Raw genomic sequence first — 23,817 nt, 5'->3', positions numbered from 1 at the left:
CAAAGTTATATGCCCTTCCAGCTATGTGTATAATTAAGGAATAATTAAAATAATATTTCATAAAATGGTAAATGCCCTTTCAGAATCTTCAACTTGGGACAAAGAAACAAAATTTAAGTGCCTTTCAAAATGTCAGAATAATAGGAAAGTAAGCGCTGTTACCAAATAGGTCTGTCATCTTGTCTCCTCTCTTGCAGTTTCACTTGCCTGTGGAACCTTCAACAAGGTCTCTAGATAACCAAATGGGCCAGTCACATTTTCCCAAATAGTCCATAATATAACAAGACAGTGTTGTATAGGTGTTATAGATAATAACCAACATTTTGTATTGGACTAAAAGCTTGTTGACAACTAATGTAATCATGGTAAAATTGATTGACTCTGCCATAATAGAGTTCCCTGATTAGGAATCTGGCTGCTGCATTCTGTGTCAAATGCAGCTTCATCAACAACAATTGGACATGTTCCTCCATATTGCCAAATCCAGAATGAAGTACTTAGAGAAAAGAAAAATAATAGTTTCAGAATGGCCTTTAGAGTCTTCAGACTTGAATGTTACTGAATATTTATGTGGAGATGTCAAACATGCAAGGTATCCAAGGAGAGATAATAATATAGCTGAATTAATCAATTATTAATTATTCCCAATCTTCCTCCTTCTGCAAGGAAGATTGGAAATAATGTTCCAAAACCAGGATAGAAAGAATATTAGCTACAGGAAATGTTTGAAAGTTCTTATTTCTGTCCATAACAAGTGCTGCCTAAAGGATAGTCTGCACTGCCATATTCACTGTTTTCTTACCTTGAATTTTTAAATTATTAATTTTTAAATTATACCTTCAAATTTGCGGGAAGGTCTCTTGTGTTTAGTGCCATGCAATGGTTTTCTCAAGTGTCTGCTCACTTGAAACATACAATTTTACCAGCAATGCCTAAATTTTTGTATGCAATTGTAACTCTAAGAACCTTCAAGCCATTGGGTCTTTACAAGTGTTTTAGAAGATAAGTTGATCAGGCATGTCTTACATGATTCACTGCTTTTTTATTTGAAAAGATAGAAGTTCTTTAAAAACAGTAGAGTCTAAATATTTAAATGTCATGCTCTGAATTCCTTGGAATATGGAGGATCGAGGCTCTCTTATCTCTCAAAAAGGTTATTAGCCAGACTTCTTTATGAACAATGCAGTCCTGTGGTAGACAAGGTCATTTCTGGAAGCAGGGAGATAGATGGAGCTGAAAAGTCTTCAACATGGATAGCTAAGACCTAGCAGAGGAAAGGAGATGTTGGTTAGAGAAGTGGTTGCTGTCATAAGGATGTTTTGGAGATACTGCTGAAGAAAATAAATAGAAGTCACAATGTCCATAGAAAATGATCTCACTCGACTTCCGGCGGTGACGTCATCACGAATGGGTGAGGAAACGGAGGCTCCGACTCTGAAACCTAAATTTCCTCATTAATTGCTCTTTAAGGGCATTCCCGAACTTGGAGGGATCGGGAAACGAAAGAGGAATTCGCGAAGCCCCCTGGTGTTGCGCTGTCATCAGGGAGGTCGAGCGATCAACCTCTTAAATTGGTGGAGAAGAAGTCGGCCTTATCGGCGGACAGGAGTGATGGCGCCCGCCTAGATCGAAGCAAAAAGTGGAAGCAAATCCGAGTGACTGTCAGATAGACAGTCCTACAATAGAGGCGGCAAACGGGACGCACGATCGAATCAGAAGAAGACAAGTGAGTTACAACAGCGGTGATACAAGAGGAGAAGGAAAAAAGGGGAAACAACTACAGCGTGGAAGAGAGAATCCCATAGAATGACTAAGCAAATATAAGAAAAGGAGAAATAGCGCTCGAAGCGGTGTGAGTGCGGACTTTTACAGCTGAGCAAAGGGAGCAGCCTGTGGACTCTGTGGATATAGACAAGCCGTTTGAACCTGGGAATTATAACTGATTCAAACCCCAAACATCAGAAAACTGAGTGCAGAGACTGAAATACTGGACTAAGTGGTGAATTTCACGGATACAGAAGACCTGTCTGGATTTCGAACTTTGGATTTACAAATAACTTTGGACAATAAGAACTTAAGTTAAAAAAAAAAAGATTTGAAAACTGAATGCAGAGATCCGATTACTGGGAGAAGAATTAAAAAAAAAACTGACTGAGATGGACACAGATCGCGTTTTTTTATACTGTGAAAGAACAGATTGAGAGAGGTAAAGCAAGAAGACAATAAGGACTAAAGAAAATAAAAAATTAAGTGAATTATTAATTTTGAACTGTTTAATTAATTAATAAGTTTAATATTTGAAAGAAATATATAAGTTGACAATATTTTTATAGCTATAAATTGTATTGTGAAATTGTAGTTAGACAAGAAATTATTGTTAAAGTGAAAGACTGATTTTTATACAAAATAACAGATGAGTTGACTGTATCTCTGAGATAGACTGATTGATAAAGGGGGTAATTGGAAAGATTGCTAATTAGAAAATTAAGAAAATTAAATTAAAATCTTGATTGATAAGTAAATAGATTCATACTGTGAATAAGAATTAATTGCTCAATTGGGATAACTGGCAATATAATATAATATAACTATATATAAGTTGTGCGGTATATAAGTAGTATTTGGAGGGGAAAAGAGATATTAAGGAATAACTTAATAATTGATGTTAAGGTTGGAAAGCTTTACACAAATATTAAAAATGTCTACAACATCCACCATAACAAAGACAGGGAAAAAACCTACAACCAATACGTTAGTAATGACTCCTTCCTCCTCACAACAAAAAACAATAGATAGCATGATGGGGAAAGAAAAAGAAAAAGAAAAACTGGAAATGGCACCTAATGTAATACAAGATATGTTTCAAAAGATCCAGGAAACACTGTTTCAAACACAAGAAAAAATAGCTGAAAATCAGGAAGAAATGAGAACGTTCCATGCAGAGATTAGAAATGAATTAGGAGAAGTTAAGGAAGATATCAAGACCATGAAGGATAGAATTGGGGGCATTCAAAATTCTATAGCAGAAAATGAACAGAGAATTAGGAAAACGGAAACAAAAATAGATCACGTGGAATTAAAAGTAGAAGCAATGGAACAAAAAACCCTACAACTAAACAAAGAAATGTCAGATTCCTTGGCCATGGTCGAAATGGAAAAGGCCTCATACTTCTTGCGTTTTCAAAATGTTCCAGAAAAAAAAAATGAGGATTTAGAAGGAAAGATGGTGGAGATTATTGCAGGAATGATACAAAAAGAGCCAGAAGAAATAAAAGGACAATTGGAAGAAACTTATCATGTACAAACAAATTATATAAGAAGACACAGATTGGCGAGAGAAGTCCATGTTAAATTTTTTAAAAAATCAATCCGAGATGAAGCCTATAAGAAATCTAGAGAAGAAACGGTGATCTATAATGAAAAAGAAATTATAATTTTAAAACAGATACCCCGAAGAGTAAGAAATCTACGACAACAATATCAGTTTTTAACACAACTATTGATCAAATATAAGATAATGTATAGATGGCTGCCAATAGAGGGGATCTTAATTACGTGGGAAGACAAAAAATATAAAATAGACACTCTAGAAAAGGCAAGAGAATTTCATAACATGCATTTTAGACTAGAAATAGAACAGGAAAGCAAGGAGGAAACAGATAGTAAAAGTCAAGAAGAAGAACCAATAGAAACAAATGAAGAAAAAGAAATAAGACAGAGGAAAGAAAAAGAGAGAGAACAGAGAGAAGGTGCAAAACCTAGGGAACGGATGGAAACAAGAAACACCAAAAAACAGATACAATAGGCAATGGATGAACAGATCAAACTCTTTTCGGTAAACATTAATGGCTTAAATGCCCCAAAGAAAAGGAATCAAATTTTCACAAAATTACGAAAATTAGAAGCAGATGTGATATGTCTGCAAGAAGTACACATTCAAAAAGATTATCAAAAAATCCTAGAAAACCCCAAATTAGGAAAACTATATTTATCTCTGGCCCAAAAAAAGAAAAAAGGAGTAGTGATTTACGTAAAAGAAAAAATACAATCTAAACTAGTCTATACCGATGAGCAAGGTAGAGTGGTGATGGTTGAACTAGAAATAGGAAAGAGGAAAATGTTAATTGTAGGGATTTATGCACCTAACCAAAAACTACAGGTTTTTTTTAAAGACCTACATATAAAATTAGCAGAATTAGAATATGATGATATTTGTGTAATAGGGGATTATAATGCAATAGTAAATGCAAAGAAAGACTACAAAACTGGGGAAAAAAAACAAAAGAAAAAAGAAATACTTCCAAAAGAATTCTTTACTATGGCTGAAGAACTAAACTTGGCAGACGTATGGAGGGAAACACATGAAGAAGAGGCCCAATACACCTTTTACTCCCATCCGCATAACTCCTGGTCAAGACTGGACATGGCATGGATGACCCCAAATATCAAAATAGAAGTAGAAAAAATTCAGATAGGCACAAACCAATGGGCAGACCACAATCCACTATTCATAAATTGGAAAGGGGAAAGAAGACGTAAGAGATGGACAATGAACCAAAGATTATGTAAAGAAAAAGAATTTAATTTGATGTTAGAAAAGGAAGTAAAAATATTCTTCCAGATAAATAAAATAGAGGAAACCTCTTTACAAAACACATGGGATACTTTAAAAGCATATATAAGGGGCCTAGTAATAGCATATATGAGGAAAAAGAATAAAGAGAAGAAAAAACAATTAGATAATTTAGAGAAAGACCTAAAACAAATAGAACAAAAACTCCAGGAAAAGCCCCAGAACAAAACAATAAGAGAAGAATGGGAAATGATTAAGCATAAATTGAATTTGATAAACCAAATAGAACTAGCCCAAAAAATAAAAATGGCGAAACAAAACTATTTCGAATACGCAAATAAAATGGGCAGATGGCTAGCCTATAAACTGAAAAAAGAACAGAAAAAAAGAATGATATACCAATTGAAAGATGATAAAGGAGAAATTCAACATAGTAAAGAGGCCAAAAAAGAAATTATTAAGAAATTTTATGCGAACCTATATAATCAGGGGAAAATAGAGGAAGACAAAATAAAACAGTACATAGGGAAATCAGGAATGCCAAAAATCACAGAAGAACAAAGAGTCACTCTCAATAGGCCAATAACCAAACTAGAACTAGATGAAGTACTGAAAAAGCAAAAAAACAATAAAACACCGGGACCCGACGGGCTACCGGTAGAAATATATAAAACAATGCAAGAAGTATTGGGAGAGAATATGTTGCGATTATATAATGAAGCTATGGAGAAAGCCAAAATACCAAATTCATGGACAGAAGCCATAATAACAATCATTCCAAAAGAAGACACAGATCTCCAGTTAATACAAAACTATAGACCTATTTCATTATTGAATGCCGACTACAAAATATTTGCAGCAATCTTGGCAGAAAGGATTAAATTAGTATTAAATACATATATACACCCAGACCAAAATGGATTTCTGCCGGGACGCCAAATAAAGAACAACATGAGAATAATACTTAATGCTTTAGAATATTATGAATCACACCCGGAGAAGCAGGCAGCGTTGGTTTTTCTTGACGCCCAAAAGGCCTTCGATAACCAAAATTGGAAATTTATGATTGAACAACTACAAAATATGCAAATTGGGGAAAAATTTGGGAAAATTATAGCAGAAATCTATACCAAGCAATCAGCAAGGATAATTATGAATGATGACATAACAGACAAATTTAATATAACAAAAGGAGTCAGACAAGGCTGTCCACTTTCCCCCTTACTATATATTCTATCATTGGAAATCCTGTTGAAAAAAATTAGAGAAGACCAAGGAATTGAAGGTTTAAGGATCAATAGAGAAGAATACAAAGTTCAAGCCTTTGCTGATGACTTAGTGTTTTTGACAGAAAATCCTATGGAATCTATACCTAATTTGTTCCAAAAAATAGAAGAATTTGGAGAAGTGGCTGGACTAAAACTCAATAAAAGTAAATCAAAGCTAATTGTTAAAAACCTTACGGAAATCCAAACAAAAGATTTGACATAATATACAAATTCAAACAACAAAAAAAATAAAATATCTAGGAATCTGCTTATCTACAAGAACATCAGCAATTAAAGAAAACAATTATGATAAATTACTAGAACAAACAAAGAAAGACTTAGAAAAATGGGAAAATTTACACATTTCATTCCTAGGAAGAATTTCGGCCATCAAAATGACTATATTACCTAAATTTTTATATTTGTTTCAGGTCACCCCAATTAAAATAGATAAACCGTTTTTTGAAAAGCTGAATAAAATAACATCTAAATTTATATGGCAAGGGAAAAGGCCACGAATAAAATTTAAACTGCTTCAGGATACAAAAGATAGAGGAGGAGCTGCACTCCCTGACTGGGAGATATACTACCAAGCAGCAGTACTATCGTGGGTCAAAGATTGGATAGAATTAAAGGACTCTAGAATTTTAACAATTGAGGGACACGAACTTCAAACTGGCTGGCACTCCTTTATGTGGGATGAGAAATACAAAACACATTCATATTTTAAAACACATACAATAAGGAACTCACTATTACAAATTTGGCTTAAAATTAAAAAACAACATTATATGAAGATACCAAATTGGCTAGCACCGGCTGAATCAATTAGGCACCCAAACTTAACAGATAAGACAAAAATAATTAGATATAAAGATATAATTGACTATCAAGGCAAACTAAAGACAAAACAACAATTGGAGATAGATTTACACAGAGGAATAGACTGGTGGACTTACACTCAAATACAATCCAAATATAGAGAACATATAAAAACATATGAAATTTATAATCAAAAACAAGAAATAGATAAAATTATATTAGATTCAGAAAATAAATTAATTAGTAGAATTTATAAATTTCTCCTACGCTATAAATTGGAAGAAGAGACAGTCAAAGAAACGATGATCAAGTGGGCTCAAAATATCAAACACACAATATCTTTGGAAAAATGGGAAAAGTTCTGGCCGGTAAACCTAAAGTTAACGAAAGCAACGGCGTACAAGGAAAACCAACTGAAAATGTTTTATCGGTGGCATATGTCTCCAACCAGATTGGCAAAAATACAACCTAAAAATAGCCCAATTTGTTGGAAGTGCAAAAAGGCACAAGGGACTTTCTATCATTTATGGTGGACGTGCCCGGCAGCAAAGAAATTTTGGTCTAACATCAAAAAATGGTTGGAACAAATAACAAAAACACAGATTGAAAAAGAACCAGAAACATTTTTATTAGGAATATTTAACAAATCATACCCTAAGGATATCAAATATCTTACAATCCACATATTAACTGCTGCAAGAATAACCTACGCAAGAAATTGGAAACAAGAAAAAATACCAAGTGAAACAGAAGTAATAGGGAAAATCTTAGAATGCGCTGAAATGGATAGGTTAACCAAAGAATTACAAGAAAAAGAAGAATCAGACTATTATAAAATATTGAATAATTGGTATAATTGGTTAAAAATTAGAAATATACAAAAAATATAGGGGATATATTACCGATTGATACATATATATGTAATAAAAAATATTATTAGATTAAAGAGAGGTGAAGGAATATATTATAAGTAGAATTGTAGAACGTCACTCTGAAAAAATGCTTAAGAAGAAATTACACTCTTTGTGTATATGTTGTATAAATGTTTGTTGTGTATATGTTACGTATGTCTTTTTTAATATTTATATTCAATAAAAACTATTTAAAAAAAGAAAGAAAATGATCTCACTCAGAAGACAAAGTGATGACATTTTTGGTGAGTCTTAACACAATAATGCAAAAAAAAAAAAAAGTGGACTATTTCAGGAATCATCCAGTTAAAAATCTCCCTAAAATCCCTAAAAGAGATTGTCAAATTACCCACTCCATACAGCTGGGCTTTTGCAAGCAGATGGCAGGAATTGCATTTTTGTAACCAGCTTGTGATCAGCTGATGGTTGTGGGATTTCATCATGCTTATGGCCACTAATCTCAAGTATTTGGACAGGTTTGGTGGACTCATCTCTTAATCAGTTCAAACTTTTTTTTTTTTTTGCTTTCTTTTAGGGTTAAGAACCTTTGGACTGCAAGTCTTGCTGACAACACTGGATGAGTGTGTTCAGTTCTTGAAAAAAACAGTTTATAAGTTTCAAGACTTAATTTTTTGGGGATATATAGCAAGAGGGTGATTACAGTTGGCTTTGGAAAGTTCCAGGGCTTAGGGACAAAGATAGACTTGATTTAATATTTTGAACTTGATTGAAAGGATCTTCTCCCATAAGAAAAAACTTTGAAGATTAGACATTATGCATATTTTCCACCTCAAGCTGTATAAACTTGAATGCTTAGTGGATATAAGAATATCTGATAATATATGTGTGTAATGAAGGAGAATGTGGCTTAAGGAGATCAACACACTATATCAAGATGTGCATAATTATTAGGAATAAAACTCCATGATGAAGGGAGATGGCTCCGTTAAGACTTTCCAGGAAATTTTTATTAAACCATTAACTAAGGCAGGGGTGGGCAAATGTGGAATTCTGGGAGTTGAAGTCCACAGGTCATAAAGGGGCCATATTTGCCCACCCCTGAACTAAGATATTAAGAGTGTCAGCAATGTCAAATATTTCCTCCTTCATGCCAGGAAGCTCTATTGTATTTTTAAAAAGGAACAACTCAACTAAATCAGAGTTATGTAGTTTTATTTCTTTATTGAATGAGGATTATAAGCTTTTTATAGCAATAATTGCAAAGATGATATGGCCTTCTAACTGAATTAATACATCCTGATCAGAGATGCAGGAAAGTTATTGTTACATATATTTTGAACGCTGTAGATAATATAAATCAGAAAAAGAAAGCACCTATTATTTTATTGACCCAGGAAAAGCTTTTGATTACTTAGCATTAATTTTCTTATTCATGACTTTGAAAAATACGAATTGTGGTTTAGGTTTTCTTAAATAAAAAGAAACATCTATGGTAAATGGACTTTTGTCATTAAAAAGTACTATAATGAAAAATACAAAATATGGTAGTCTCCCCTTTATTTCTACTGGCCTTAGAACCATTTATATAGGGGTTCATGGAGATTAGTTTGGAGAAGCAATCTAGGAACTGTTCAGACAACAAACACTGCAGAAACATACGTCAAGCCCAGGGAGATTGACAAATATTAGAAAAAGACTCCTAGTGCTTACAAGGAAGGGAAAATAGGCAGATTTACATGATTCTGTTATAGCTTATCTCAGTAATATATAATTCTAGTCTTTCTGTGGAGGCAGTTTACTTTGTAGGACCAACAATCAGCAACTAAGATATAATAAATCAAAATTTCAAGAATTATTAAAGCCAATTAAAATTAAATACAGATGATGCACTTAGTGATAGTGAAAGACATAGAATAATATCCATGTATCAGAAGAATAAAATGACATGGAATTTATCTGAATGTGAAATATAAATATGATATGAAAACTGCCTTTAGGAAAAACATTAAGAAAATTCATTAAGACGTGTTTCCTTTCTCAGGTGTTTGGATCCAATTTAGTGGAGTCCCCTTTAAGTTGTTAATTATAATATTCGATTTCCACATTATATTTTATATCTTGAATAGTTTTTTAAATATGTGGTCATTTTTTTCTTTTGTTGTGTTATGCCACCCAGAGTCATATTTTTAACTTTTGTGGTCATATAAATCTACTAGAATATAAATATATACAATACAAACATACATACATTACAATGATCTTTATGGAAAGCAATAAGGGTATGTATAACCATCTTCAACCATTGTTCTAAACTGCAATTAGCAAGCTTGGCAAAGGGCTAAATTTCCACCTATTGTTCCCATAAGAGCACAAGTCCAAGAAGACTGCTGGTCTGATTTCCAAGGGGGAACCCTAGTACATTGAGAGTCAAAAATTATATAATCTAAGAATCTGAATTAATGCTTTGAATTGAGTCTGAATTTATTATTCCTCATCCAAGTTCTGATGGCCTCTAAATGCTGCGTTAAAACTTCCACTGCATCCCCCATTCAGCCTAGTAAGGAATGTATAACAGGTAACATTGGCATGCTGATAATATCATAGTCCAAACTAGTGGATGGCCAATGTCTCTCTGTAGCTTTTAAGTAGATAAGGACATAAAGCCATGGATTAAATCTGACCTGTCCCTCACAGGACAACTGTTAAAATAAGTGAAATAGTACCTCCAATTCCCAATTTCTTTCATGGTTCATAAATTTAGGCTATGAAAGCCTGAAAATAACAGGCTCCCCCAGTACCTGGATGAAACGATGTATCTGGATCCGTTCCAGTCGGGCTTCAGGCCTGGGTACAGCACAGAAACAGCATTGGTCGCATTGGTTGATGATCTCTGGAGAGCTCAGGACAGGGGTTGCTCCTCAGTCCTGGTCCTATTAGACCTCTCAGCGGCTTTTGATACCATCGACCATGGTATAATGCTGCACCGGTTGGAAGAGTTAGGGGCGGGGGGCACTGTATTACGGTGATTCTCCTCCTTTCTCTCTGATCGGTTGCAGTCTGTGTTGGCAGGGGGGCAGAGGTCGACCCCGAGGCCCCTCATATGTGGGATGCCACAAGGGTCGGTCCTCTTGCCCCTTTTGTTCAACATTTATGTAAAGCTGCTGGGCGAGATCATCCGTGGTTTCGGGGTGAAGTACCATCAGTACGCTGATGACACCCAGCTGTACATCTCCACCCTGGACCACCCCAACGATGCCCTTGAAGTGATGTCCCGGTGTCTGGAGGCCGTGCGGATCTGGATGGGGAGGAACAGGCTCAGGCTCAACCCATCCAAGACCGAGTGGCTGTGGTTTCTGATGTCCCGATATAGTCAGTTGATGCCATCGCTGACTATTGGGGGCGAATCGCTGGCCCCCACGGAGAGGGCTCGCAATTTGGGTGTCCTCCTGGATTCACGGCTGTCTTTAGAAAAGCACTTGACGGCCGTGACCGGGAGGATTTTTCATCAGGTTCACCTGATTCGCCAGTTGCGTCCCTTTCTGGATCGGGACTCCCTACACACAGTCACTCATGCCCTCGTCACTTCCCACCTGGACTACTGCAACGCTTTCTACATGGGGCTCCCCTTGAGCACCCGGAGGCTCCAACTGGCGCAGAGTGCAGCCGCGTGGCTGGTTATGGGAGCAACATGGCGCTCCCGTGTGAAACCTCTCCAGCGCGAGCTGCACTGGCTCCCAGTGGTCATCCTGGTGCGCTTCAAGGTTCTGGTTACCACCTTTAAAGCGCTCCATGGCTTAGGACCTGGTTATTTATGGGACCGCCTACTACCACAAGCAGCCTCCCACCGGCCGATACGCTCTCATAGAGAGGGGCTCCTCCGGGTGCCGTCAGCTAAACAATGTCGACTGGCGGCCCCCAGGGGGAGGGCCTTCTCTGTGGGACGAGCTCCCGCCAGAGATACGGAGGATCCCGGATCTACGCACTTTCCGCCATGCTCTTAAGATTCTTCTATTCCAGCAAGCCAGCCTGGCTTAATTTTCTCCCCTGTTTTAAAATTCTTTTAAATCGAAATTTTAATTTGTTTTAAATTATTGGGATTTTTTAATTGTCTTGGGCTAAATTATTTAATCTGGTTTTAATTATATCTTTTAACTTTTGTATTTATGTATTTTATTTTGTGCCTGTTCACCGTCCTGAGTCCTTCAGGAGTAGGGCGGTATATAAATCTAATGAAAGAAAGAAAGAAAGAAAGAAAGGTTTTCAGTACTGCGTCATCTAAAGAAAGTATGAGTGGCTGTTGAAAGGCTGTTGATATTCTGGTAGATTCTGAAGAGTATCTACAAGGCCATAAAAACCTAGGCTAGACTACAAAAAAAAAGAAGTTATAACCCAGTGGTACTGAGAAGAGAATTGAGGGGCCTAATCCAAAGGGATTGTGGCTGCTCTCAAAACACTCAGGCTTTTTCGAAGTTTGGACAAAAGTTAAGCAACAGAACTACATGGAAATCCCAGCTTGGCTCTCTACACTAGAGGTGTTGGTGCATCCAAACTTCATGAATTTGGAGAAAGTAGTCACATATAAGGATATCTTAAACAAAGGGGGGAATTAAAATCTAGAAAAGAACTACAAGATTAAGGGGTAGAATTGGAATGGTGGGCATATTTACAGATTAAATCACGCCATATGAAAGATAGAAAGGAATGGGGTATTAAGAAAGAATTAATGGCGCTAGATAAAATTTTATTAGGACAAGGCGATAAAGAAAACGTATCAATACTTATTGGAATATAAAATGGCATAAGAACAAGTGAAGGAAAGCATGGTAATGTGGGCCCAAAATTTTGGGTATAATATTGATCTGGACAAATGGCAAGATTTACGGGAGAGAAACAGGAAACTAACATTAGCCACCGCATACAAAGAAAATCTGTATAAAATGTTTTACAGGTCGCACCTTCTGCCTACAAGGTTAGCAAAAATGAACAGGAATTTATCACTGCAGTGTTGGAAATGTAACTCAGTGTTAGGATTTTTTTTATCACATGTGGTGGTTATGTACAAAAGCTAGGGAATTTTGGCATCAGATAAAGACATGGTTGGAAGAGATACCAGAATTATTTCTACTAGGAAAAACAGAAGATAAATATGGCAAAGAATTGATATACTTAATGCTGCCTGTCATAACAGCAGCAAGGTTGATTTATGCGCAATACTGGGAACATGAAGGACAACCCCCCCACCCCACCCCCGGAAGAGGAAATAATAAAGAAAATCTTGGTCTCCGCAAAAATGAACAGGCTGACACTAGAACTCAAAAATAAGGGTGAGACAGAATACTACTGTTAGAAGAAATATCCTTCTGGGTTCAGCTCCAAGTGGGGAAAAAGGCACTGGAAACATGGAGACTGCTTGGAAAGATAGTTTAATAGTGGACAGGATCACATGGTTTGAGTTCCTGAACAGAAAAGGGCCGAGATGCTGAGCATGCCTTGGTTTTATGCCCTCTCTGGTTTTGAACTTTCTGGGGCCCAGGAAGAGTATCCCACTCTTTCAGCTACGATATCGGTGGATCCTTAAGGAGTAGTTCAGGCATTGGATTAAAGTCTTGTCCTGTAACCAGTCTTTCAACTACGATATCGGTGGATCCTTAAGGAGTAGTTCAGGCATTGTCCTGTAGCCACTCTAAAAGGAGTGAACCCCGTGCTACAGTGCACAGAATTATTATACGCTACTTCTGCAAAAGGCAACTAATCAGTCTAGTTATGTTGCTGCTAATTGATATAACACCTAAGATACTGTTCCAATACTGAATTCATATGTTCACACCCACAGTTTGGGAGTGGTGACTTGAGCTACGTTCCAAGTCAGTACCAAGCAGGTTAAGAAAAGCCCTCCAAAACTTAGAGGTGAATTGGACCCCTCTGTCTGAAACAATATATTAGATGCTCCGTGTAGCCTGTAGACGTGGTGCAGAAATAGGTTGGCCAAACCCCATGCTAAGCAGGTGCATTTTGTCCCCTCTTTTGACAGGGGACAAAATGTACCTGCTTAGAAAATAAATCAGTTATCACCCGTATTTCCTGAGCTTTCTGGAAGTTCCACAGTAAAATTCATGGAGATTTCTCTCCAGGGTGCTGAAGACTCCGCCACAAATTGGAGGAGTCCTGGGGTGAAATGTAAAATTTGTTACTACTGGTTCTGTGGGCGTGGCTTGATGGAGGGGTAATGTGACTGGGTGGGCGTGACCAACTTTAAAAAAAAACCTTTTCAAAGCATTTTTTCTACAACCTCTTCGGCTGAAGAGGTTACAAAAAAATGCTTTGAAAAGGCTCTGCCGATCAGGCAACTCAGCTGGGATTGTCAGAGAGGCTTTTTAAAAATGCTTTTAAAAGCTTCTCTGATGATCAGGCAACTCAGCTGGGAACATCAGAGGCTTTTCAAAGCATTTTTTTTACCACCTCTTTGGCCGAAGAGCTTGCAGAAAAAAATGCTTTGAAAAGCCTCTCTGCTGATCAGGCAACACAGCTAGGATCATCAGAAGCTCTTCAAAGAATTTTTTTATCACCTCTTTGGCCAAAGAGGTTGCAGAAAAAAATGCTTTGAAAAGCCTCTGATGATCCCAGCTGAGCCGCGCGATCATCAGAGGCTTTGTTTTTTTATTTTTAAAAGCATTTTTTCGGCAGAAGATGTTATAGAAAAAAATGCTTTTAAAAGTAAAAAAAATTGATGATCGTGCGGCTCAGCTGGGCATGGTGGGGGGGGGCGCAGGGATTTTTGCTACCAGTTCTCTGAACCACCTGCCGCCATCACAACCAGATTGGGTGATCTGGTCTGAACCGGAAGCATTTCACCCCTGTCCTGGGGTCTTCCCTTGCCATCACTTGGCTGAGGCACAGATAAGGAGGTTGCTACATTGCTTTCAATGTCTTTTTCAGAGACAGCCACCAAAACTGCCTTTTGATCAAATGCAAAGTTTTTACAAAACCAAAATGTCCAGCAACCTTGGAGTTGTGGCTCTTCCCCAAGACCATTAACCTCTGGTTCTCAGACATATATATCTTAGGCCGCACCCAGGCTAGTCCATCCGGAATGAGCAAATGTTGCCATAGTTTGGAAATAATTTGTTGTCTTTCAGAGTGGCTTTAAGTGTGGCTGTCACCTTGTTGTTGATTTGTGGTCTCTCTTTTGCTTGCTCTCAGGTGGTGACTTGGGCAACCAGTTGACTGGGTGGGAGCAGAGGTTTGACTACTTCTGCTTTAGAGCAATTATATTGAGGCATTCGAGTTAAAGCATTGGCCAAGAAGTTCTTGCCTCCTGGGAGGTAGCATAATGCAAAGTTAAAGCGGTTAAAGTATTGTCCCCATCGCACCTGCTTAGGAGATAGCCTCCATGGGATTTTTAATGTCTCTAGGTTCTTGTGGTCAGTCCACACTTCAAATGGCACTTTGCTCCCTTCAAGGAAATGCCTCCAGGTTAGGATGCCCAACACACTGCGTAAGCTTCCTTCTCCCACATTGCTCACCTTTGCTCAGTCCCTGATAGTTTTCTGGAAGTATAAGCATAGAGTTGCAGCTGGCCACTGTCATTTGTCTGTAACAACACAGCCCCCATGGCAACATCACTAGTGTCAGCCTGAATAACAAAAAGGGTATTTGGGTCAGGATATTTCAGGACCGGCTCAGCTGGAAACAACCCTTTGAGCTTCTCAAAAGCTGTCTGGCATTCTAAAGTGCATTTAAGGGGCTGGCTAGGTTTAGGCTTCTCCTCCCCCTTTTGTTTTTAATTGCTTTTTACTGGGGAGTGTGACCTGCGCAAATGATGGAATGAATTTCTGGTAAAAGTTGGCAAAACCCAGAAAGCTTTGCAGTTGCTTTCTGGTTGGGGTGGAGCCCAGTCCAGCACTGCTTCAACTTTTTTTGGGTCCATCTCAATTCCCTCATGTGAGATGCGATAACCCAAATAGTCTATTTTGGTCTGATGCAACTCACACTTGGAAAGTTTGGCATACAGTTTTGCAGCTCAGCCCCTCCTGGCCACACTTGAAGCAGGCAATGGAATGTGTCTGCAGATTGTGTGGCTTTGCCATCTCTCTCTTCTACGGGGAGAATTTCTTCCATGAAATCTGTGTAATACTTATTTAATGTTTGGTCAATTTCCACCTCTTTGACCAGAACATACCAATCGTGGAGAATGGTATGGAGTCCTCTTGAAAAGCAGGCATTTTACGGGTCGTTGTTCAGTTCATGTTTGAAACAGCTGATGATGATGTCCTCCAGCCAGTCGTTGAGTCGGCATGCCAGGTCACAGAATTCCTCAGTGTATTCTGCCACCACCCTGCAGCCCTGGCACAGAGTTTGGATGTGGTCCCTCACTGCAGCCCCCACCATGACACTCGTCCCCCATCTTCCTCCTATTGGGTCTGTTGGGCCTCACTGGTGGCAATCGTAGCATATGACTCACGTGCCTTCAGGGTTTGGAAGGCATGCATCATGAACCGTATGGCTTGCTTCATCAGTAAGTCAGCATAACCAGATTCTCTGCCTTCCTTGTCCTCATCCTCAAGCTGTTCCAGCTCCGGTTGCCTTTCTTGTTGTCAGCTTGTTGTCAGAGTCACTCCTCTGTTTCTTCCTTTCCAGTCTTTCTTCTTTCTGATTCCAATGGACCACCTGGATATTGATGAATCTCTCAGGTTCCCAACCTCATCCATTCACTCAGAGAGGTCCAGCCAAAGGGGAGGCCTGGTCAATGCTTCCCCTCAGCAGTCAGCTTCCTCCTAGTCATTGTCTTTGGCTGACATTGCGTGCACGGTCCCCATGGTAGGCCAATATGCCTCCAGGTTGACCAACTTTGCAGATTTCACCTAATGTAAGGACCTGTCCCAGCTGGTCCCTCAGAAAAGCAAAACTCTTGGCTCCATTGAGTTGAATCAAAATAAATTTTATTGAGTGTGGTTGTAGTAAAATCAGGCAAAATCTAAAAAAGCCCGCACAAGGTACAAAGCAATTATTTCATTCCCAAACCCAACCCTCCTGACAAGTTCACTGGCAGCCAGTGTGATGCCGCAAGGTTGTTTTGAGAACTCCGAGGTGCTAGGCAGATAATGGTTCACTCTCAGGGCATGATGGCCTTGAAACCAGGCTGGAACCGGCTGGGAGTCTGCTCCGTCTCCAAAGACAATCCCCTTCCCTAATTCCCAAGAAGTTACAGGAAAAGCAAAGATATGAAAAAAATGCCAGCAAGCCACCCCCCTCCAACACAATGACAGGACACCATTTGGACCTGACATTATGTTTCCATGCTTGTTTCTTAGAAAAAGAGTTTCCAAGGTATTGAACAGAGATGGGACAATACCTAGGGTACACATTGTGGATGGGATGTAGTAATTATAGCAAACCACCCAGTCGTTGAATGTGAAGTGGTGTGCACATAACAGAATTTTCTAAATTAGCACAATTTAAGAAGAGGCAGACTCGTTCCAGCTTAGTCAAAAGAATTTATTAGAAAATATTCTGAACTACATAAAACTCTTTAGAATATTGTTTTCAGTATATTTTATTCCAGCCCTATGCTACAGACACCAGAGTCTGGATATTAGCCACTGTGATCCTGATTTTAATTTTCCTATATTTAAAATGATAACACATTTAAGCCACATGCACACCAAAAGACTGGAATGAGTGCTCAGTGCACCATTTCAAGAAATATCAATTATCATTTTTTCATAGCAATTTAAAGCAGTTGGATGTTATTACTGAAATTCTTGCAATGTACTACTAAGAAATAAATATTTCAGTCAATAAACACAGGAATACAAAAATAACTTGGCTATTCTGACTAATCCTGTCAATTCCAGATGCCCTAATGAATTAATCTTTGTTGGTAAGAATGCAATCTTATAATGAAGAAATGTTCCTAAACTTGGTTACAAGCTTTCCACATATATTTGTGATAAGGCTCGTGTTGTTGTTTTAATTAAAAAATAGTATAGATTGGCCAAATTTAATCATATACATACTTCATAAAGGGGTCCAGCAAGATTCAGCATTTCAGTACTGACAAAGTGACCAGAAAAGGAAAAAATGTTGGATGCAATCACTCTACCCTAAGTGACCAGCCCCAGAAATACTTCAAGCAAAGCATGCCGACTTATGCTTGCAGTGTTTAATTCAGAAACAGATGTGACTTGAACTAACAATTACACAGTACCTCCATTCACTGTTAGTTGAAGTGCTTGTCACATAAAGCAAACAAATATCTTTCAGTTCAGTGATGTGTGCCTGAACCATCATTTAAAAGGCTGCATATTAGGGAATGTCTTTTAAAAATACTTAAGGAAGTAGGCCAATAGCGTGCTAGTCAATATCCCCTTTCATTCAGTTTGGAAATGCAGTGAAAGTTTGCAATCTGCTGCTACTATACTGGAGAGATATGGGACTAAGATATTAAGCAAACTTCCTAATCCATCATCTCACCAATAATAATTATGAAGATTGTCTCAATCTCAACAGGAATCGACTTTCTCCTTTTCAGCACTGTACTGGGTCCCTAAATTAGTTTTGCATCAAGAAGTAAACTAACTCCATGGTCAAACATAGATTTTTAAAGTCTGATTTGTGAATATGAAATCTTATGCAGACAAAAGAGATATACTCAGCAAAGAGAAAAGAAAAATTAATAATGAGCATGTAAATCAGAGAAATTTCATGAACTTCTAAAATAGACCTAAATTTAGAAACACTGAGAAAATAACACAGATGCACCAAACCAACACATAGTATACTTATGAATTCCCATCCCATCTTAAATGGTTGAGAAATACACTTAATTATAAAATGCAAATTATGAGTTTAAACAAAATTGCATTCTACAAACTTAAAGTGTCAGCAGCCAGTTTATATTGAAAATTAGCATATATGCTATTCTAACAAAAACTCTCTTCAGAAGACTAAGCATAGCACTTGACTGTAAATAAAAACAATATCCACACTAAAGACTCTATAAGATAAATATTATCTTTAGTTATACAAACAATATAGACAAAGAGTCTATATTGAGTCTGAAATAGAATGTGAATTAATAACTGTGATAGTGGTCTGCTTTAACTTCCTGGGTGATCCCTTTGTCTTGGGCCTTTCTGTGGAGCCTGCCAGAAATACAAGTGCTCTCAAGAAGACATGTTTAATTAGTTTGCCTCTCCCAGTTACACCTTTAATTGACCTAGATTCCAAGTACAACACCTGCAATGAAATGCAAGGCAATTACTGCATGAGGGTTACATTTTGTTGCAAGGAATAATCAATGCCTGTTATTTCCTTAGCTCTTCATTTATGAAAAAAAAAACAGCTGATAGCAAGAGACTGAAATATAGCTGCAATATGCTTAATGAATTACTTTTAGGTAGCAACCTTCCTCACCACCCGCTACATATACATTTAAGATCAGTATAACATTCTCCGCTTGGACTTCATGTAATAAACTAGTACAAGGTCATAATGACATGGTGTTATGAATTTGGCATGCTGCCTTCATCATAGTATAATCCTTGCTAGAATATTCTTTTATTTCACAGGCCTCAGACAACTGCTTGCTTTAAAATCAATGTCAATACTTTGTCATAGTAACTTGACTAAGATTGTTGCTTACACAATCCACCTCTTATATTCCCTCAGACATTTCAAATGGTTGGAAGATTAGAAGTATGCTGTATTGAAACATATTAAACACAAATTAAATTAGGCAAGGAATAACCCAAAGTTAAATGTAATGCAAAATACTTTTGTGTAATATATTAACAGGTTGGTTCTTCAAAGGTGAAGTGCTAGATGAAAATCTACACTATGCCTTTCAGAACTATATTGGGATTTAACACTAGCAAATCCTCAAGAGGAGAAATGAAAAGACAACACACACATACACTGAGCCTATGAAGTGAGACATTTTAAAATCATTTACTATGGTTTAAAAGAGTGGCAAGAAAATCAAAGAAAAATCTACTCCAGTCTTTTCTCTGACTCATTATTTTATTATCCTGCCCAAAATTCTGACAGATTGTGTGAATCAAAAATACTGTACGTGGCATTCAACAAACTAATTGGGAATGGTGGGTGGTGTCTTTTATTCCTTTTATTTTCTTTTTACATAGCTTTTTGCAAAAGGATAAAGTTTAAGCATTAATCTATATTTATTTATAAGAAAACATTATACACTATATTGAAAAATAATCTTATCAAAATCAGATTTCAGCCACTATTTCTAATTAAAAGTCCAAGTCAAAATTGCACTTTGCAGTCATCGTGATGGCATTTTTTTCATTCTGGATTTATTTTCTTTCCACAGAAACAGTTTCATCTGGATTTTTCTTTCGCGAATGTTTGTATTTGTCCACATAAGCTTTTACCAGATTTGCTACTTTTGCAGAATTAACTTCCCCACTTTTGCTATGGCAAACCTAAATGAAAAGTTAAAAAAAAATGTTAAAGTATTATTTAATATATCTCATTGTGGGTACAGATGAAGATAGTAATTCCTAATCTGATGACTACTGAATGTCAGGCTTCAGCAAAACTAGAGTGATTTCTGGAAAAATTCTATATCAGAGTTCTCCAACCTTTCTGGCTTTGTGGACTGGCGGGGGGGGGGGGGTATAGAGGGGTGGTTCCGCATAAGCAACTGGCAAAAACATACGCAGCTCCATTTGCTTTTGCGGCTTAGTTCCAAACAGCTCACAGCCCACTAGTGGCTGCGGCCCGGGGCTGTTCTATTTAATGCTGATAGAATATAATCCAGAAAAAAAACCATAGTGGAAGCTTGGAATGAGATGAGAGAACGCCAAATACATAATTAGACTATTCGTAGATCCAAGAATGAATGAGAATGCTGATTTTGATGAACATCTGCTTAGGAAAAAGTTTATTTCAAATACATAAAGTATGTATGTATTGCATGTACACACACACACATACACGAATACACACAAAAACATGCATACATAGAAAATAAATGAATCAAAAGCACAACTGATCTGATTACTTATGACAGCCACAGTGTGAGATATAAGTATGGCAAGAGTTCTTAATGTGGGATGGACAATCTTTGGTAACGCCAAGAGTGATTTATGGAGAAAACAGATGCTTCTTTGAAGGAACTGAAAGAGCTGGGAAAACTGTGTATAAGAGAATGCTGCAAAACTAAGAATGGGAGAAAAATACAACATAAAGATAAAACAGTTACAAAGAAGGAGTCAAGGAAAACAGGTTTAAGATTAAATGAGACAGAATTCAAAACCATTTAGACAATACAATTTTAAAAAACTGTTTTGGAAGTGGCCAAGGAGAACTAAGGAAAGTGCTTCCAATAGCGAATACAATTTTAAAAAATTGAATGAAACAGTAGTTAGGGAATGCTGGAAATATTTTAAAAAATTTGCATAGAAATGAGAAATTATATATTAAAGTGAAATTAAAAGAATACTATAAACGTTAGTATTTACAAATATTAATGAAAATGAAAATAGTATGTTGATAAATGGCAAGGACATAGATGTACACTAGATAGTGCAGTCATTTATGGAGTACCTGTGCAATTTGCTTAATATTGCATCTGTACAAAGGCTATATCTATGTGTGACCTTTGGAAGAATGCTTCCCTTATACTAAGTGAAAGACAGTAAGTGACTGAAAAAACTGCAGAGGAATTAGTTTGTTCCAATTGCCTTGAAAAGCGCAGCCTGGCCATCTTCACTTTCCTTCAAGCTTGCTGCAAGCTGCCATGGAAATGGTATGGGGAGGGAAGCAATGAGTATTTGAGAGAGGAAGTGTGCAGGAGGTAAAACTCAGATTTCTGAGAAGCAATGGGGAAGCCTTCACTCAGAGAAGCCAGCTTGATTTGTTTAACATCTCCAAGGCCAACCGTCCTGGGAATGGCATGCATAAAGGAGGAGCGATGCACCTGGACCAGAGACTTTCAAAAAATATCTTCCTGGCTGATGACTGAACTCTGGTTGTCTAACTATTGGGGTTGGGCTCTGGGGTTAGTTTCAATTTGTCTCTTTGCATGTGTTTTGCTTCAGACCTTGACTGACTCTTGCTGCAATCAATTCTTTCCTAGTAAAAGTATCCTTTTTTTGAATCTATGGAGTCAAAGGTCTTCTTTCCTAGGGATTGATTGGAGGCAGCCCTGACAGTTTGGCAGAATTCTGATTGAAATGGTATGAAAAGTGACAATGAGCAAATTTTGGTAATGCACAGGATATACAGATCAGACTTGCTCTTTATATATAAATCATTGAGATAGGCATGAATGGATGCCTATCATTGATTTAGCTAAATTTTATAATAAAATAGAATAGAGCTGGAAGGGATCTTGGAGGTCTTCTAGTCCAGCCACCTGCTCAAGCAGGAGGAACTATACAATCTCAGATAAGTGACTGTCTAGTTTCTTCTTAAAAACCTCCAGTGATGGAGCACCCATGATGTCTGAAGGCAAGCTGTTCCACTGATTAATTGTCCTTACTGTTAGGAAATTTCTCAATTCCAGGTTGCTTCTCTCTTTGACCAGTTTCCAACCATTATTTCTTGTCCTGCCCTCTGGTGCTTTGGAGAATAATTTGACCCCCTCTTCTTTTTGGCAGCCCCTCAAATACTGGAATACTGCTATCATGTCACCGCTAATTCTTCTTTTCTTCAGACTCACCAGACCCAAAATCTGCAACCATTCTTCGTATGTTTTAGTCTCCAGGCTTTGATCATCTTAGCTGCTCTTCTCTGAACTTTTTCCAGTCTCAACATCTTTTTTGTAATATGACCAAAATTGGTTGCAGTATTCCAGATGTGGTCTTACTAGGGTTTTATAAAGCGGCACTAATACTTCATGTGATCTTGATTCTATAACCCAGGATTGTATTAGCTTTTTTGGCGGCGGCTGCACATTGCTGGCTCATATTCAAATGATTATCCACTAGAACTCCAAAGTCCCTTTCACAGTTACTGTTTTTGAGCCAGGTCTCGCCTAATCTGTACTTATACCTTTGATTTTTCCTGCCTAAATGTAAAACGTTGCTTTTTTCTACATTAAAATTCATTTTATTGGATAGGGCCCATTGTTCAAGTTTGTCAAGATCTGTCAAGTTTGTCAAGACCTAATAAACTGAATTGTGTTTAATTATGGAAGGTTTTGAGCAAAAATGGAGTTGAAAGTTGGAGGTTAAATGGGTTAGGAGCTGAGTATCAGGAAAGTAAATCATGTGTGAAAATAAATTATTCAGCATTGAGGACAAGTTTTCCCCTTCCCCGATTCCCATGGCTCTCATCTTACAAGGGTTCTGCAAGTCTTTGAAGATGAGGCTTTGCTCCCAGGCATGGGGTTAAATCATTTGTTGAGCCCCTGGTGGGTTTTCTATAAGGTAATGGATGATTTTGTCTGGACCCACATGTCCGTTTCTCTTTTAATTGTTTTTCCCCCTATTTTTTACCTATGTAAAATGTCTAGATTCATTTGGCCAGGCAGCCTTCCAATTCAAATTAAATCAACGAATGTTGGAAATATGTTCATCAAGGACAGGAAAGCGTGCTATATTTTTTATACAGAAATATTTTATTGGCTGAAAAACCCAAAGATTTTTAGTATGATACAATGAGATGGCTCTTATAATTAATGTATCAAAAACCAAAGTTGACAAGAGAAATTGTCAAAGCTGACTCGCTTTCATCATTACCTGCATCAACTTCCAGCTTGCAGTTTGTAAAACAGAAATGGGAGGGGGTTTGGTAAATTCCTAGGGTAGGGGGAGGGCTAAGGAATGCATGAGAGCCTTCTACTGCTTTGAGAGGAGATACCCACCAAAGCCAAGTTCTTGGAACTACTAGCCGGTGCAGACCAGGCAGACTAGGTTTTCCCAAACAAAACTACTGTAATTAGTGGACAATAAACTGTGGGCAGCCCAGGGATGAAAAGGGGGTTTTACCTATATGGGTTTTTGCGGGAAAATCTCAGAACTGACTTTGCTTCTGCTATGCCTAAATGAATTTTTTAATAAAGTTTTACTCTTGGTAGTTCCTACATGCCAGAAGTTTCTTTTTTTTGGGATGTGCCAAAAAAATATTTATTAATTCAATTTATTAATTCAATTTGTATGTCGCCCCTCTCCGAAGACTGTGAGCTGGAACAGAGAGGTGGCGGATGTGGAGAAAAACTGCTAAGCAGCAAGAGCTAGGTAGAGTGTAGCAAGCTGGCCTTGCTCCTGCGGTTAGGAAAGTGAAAGTGGAAACCGCAAATACACTAAAA

The 23,817-nt window shown here is 37.6% G+C and overlaps 1 protein-coding gene across 2 annotated transcripts in view; it reads right to left on the bottom strand.

Annotated features, from left to right (window-relative positions):
* Window positions 1-17,016: 17,016 nt before the first annotated feature.
* Window positions 17,017-23,817, bottom strand: part of SCAF11 (SR-related CTD associated factor 11) — a 73,516-nt gene continuing 66,715 nt past the window's right edge. For both annotated transcript variants that reach the window (XM_034402816.3, XM_060694700.2), the window contains one exon: window positions 17,017-19,984. In XM_034402816.3, coding sequence (XP_034258707.1) covers window positions 19,856-19,984 — 129 coding nt within the window. In that variant the 3' untranslated portion in view covers window positions 17,017-19,855. The remainder of the gene's footprint in view (window positions 19,985-23,817) is intronic.

This window comes from Pantherophis guttatus, chromosome 7, assembly GCF_059756535.1.
Source record: "Pantherophis guttatus breed Tessera chromosome 7, ASM5975653v1, whole genome shotgun sequence".
NCBI classification, from domain to species: Eukaryota; Metazoa; Chordata; class Lepidosauria; order Squamata; family Colubridae; genus Pantherophis; species Pantherophis guttatus.
This window is presented reverse-complemented; position numbering and strand designations above follow the sequence as displayed.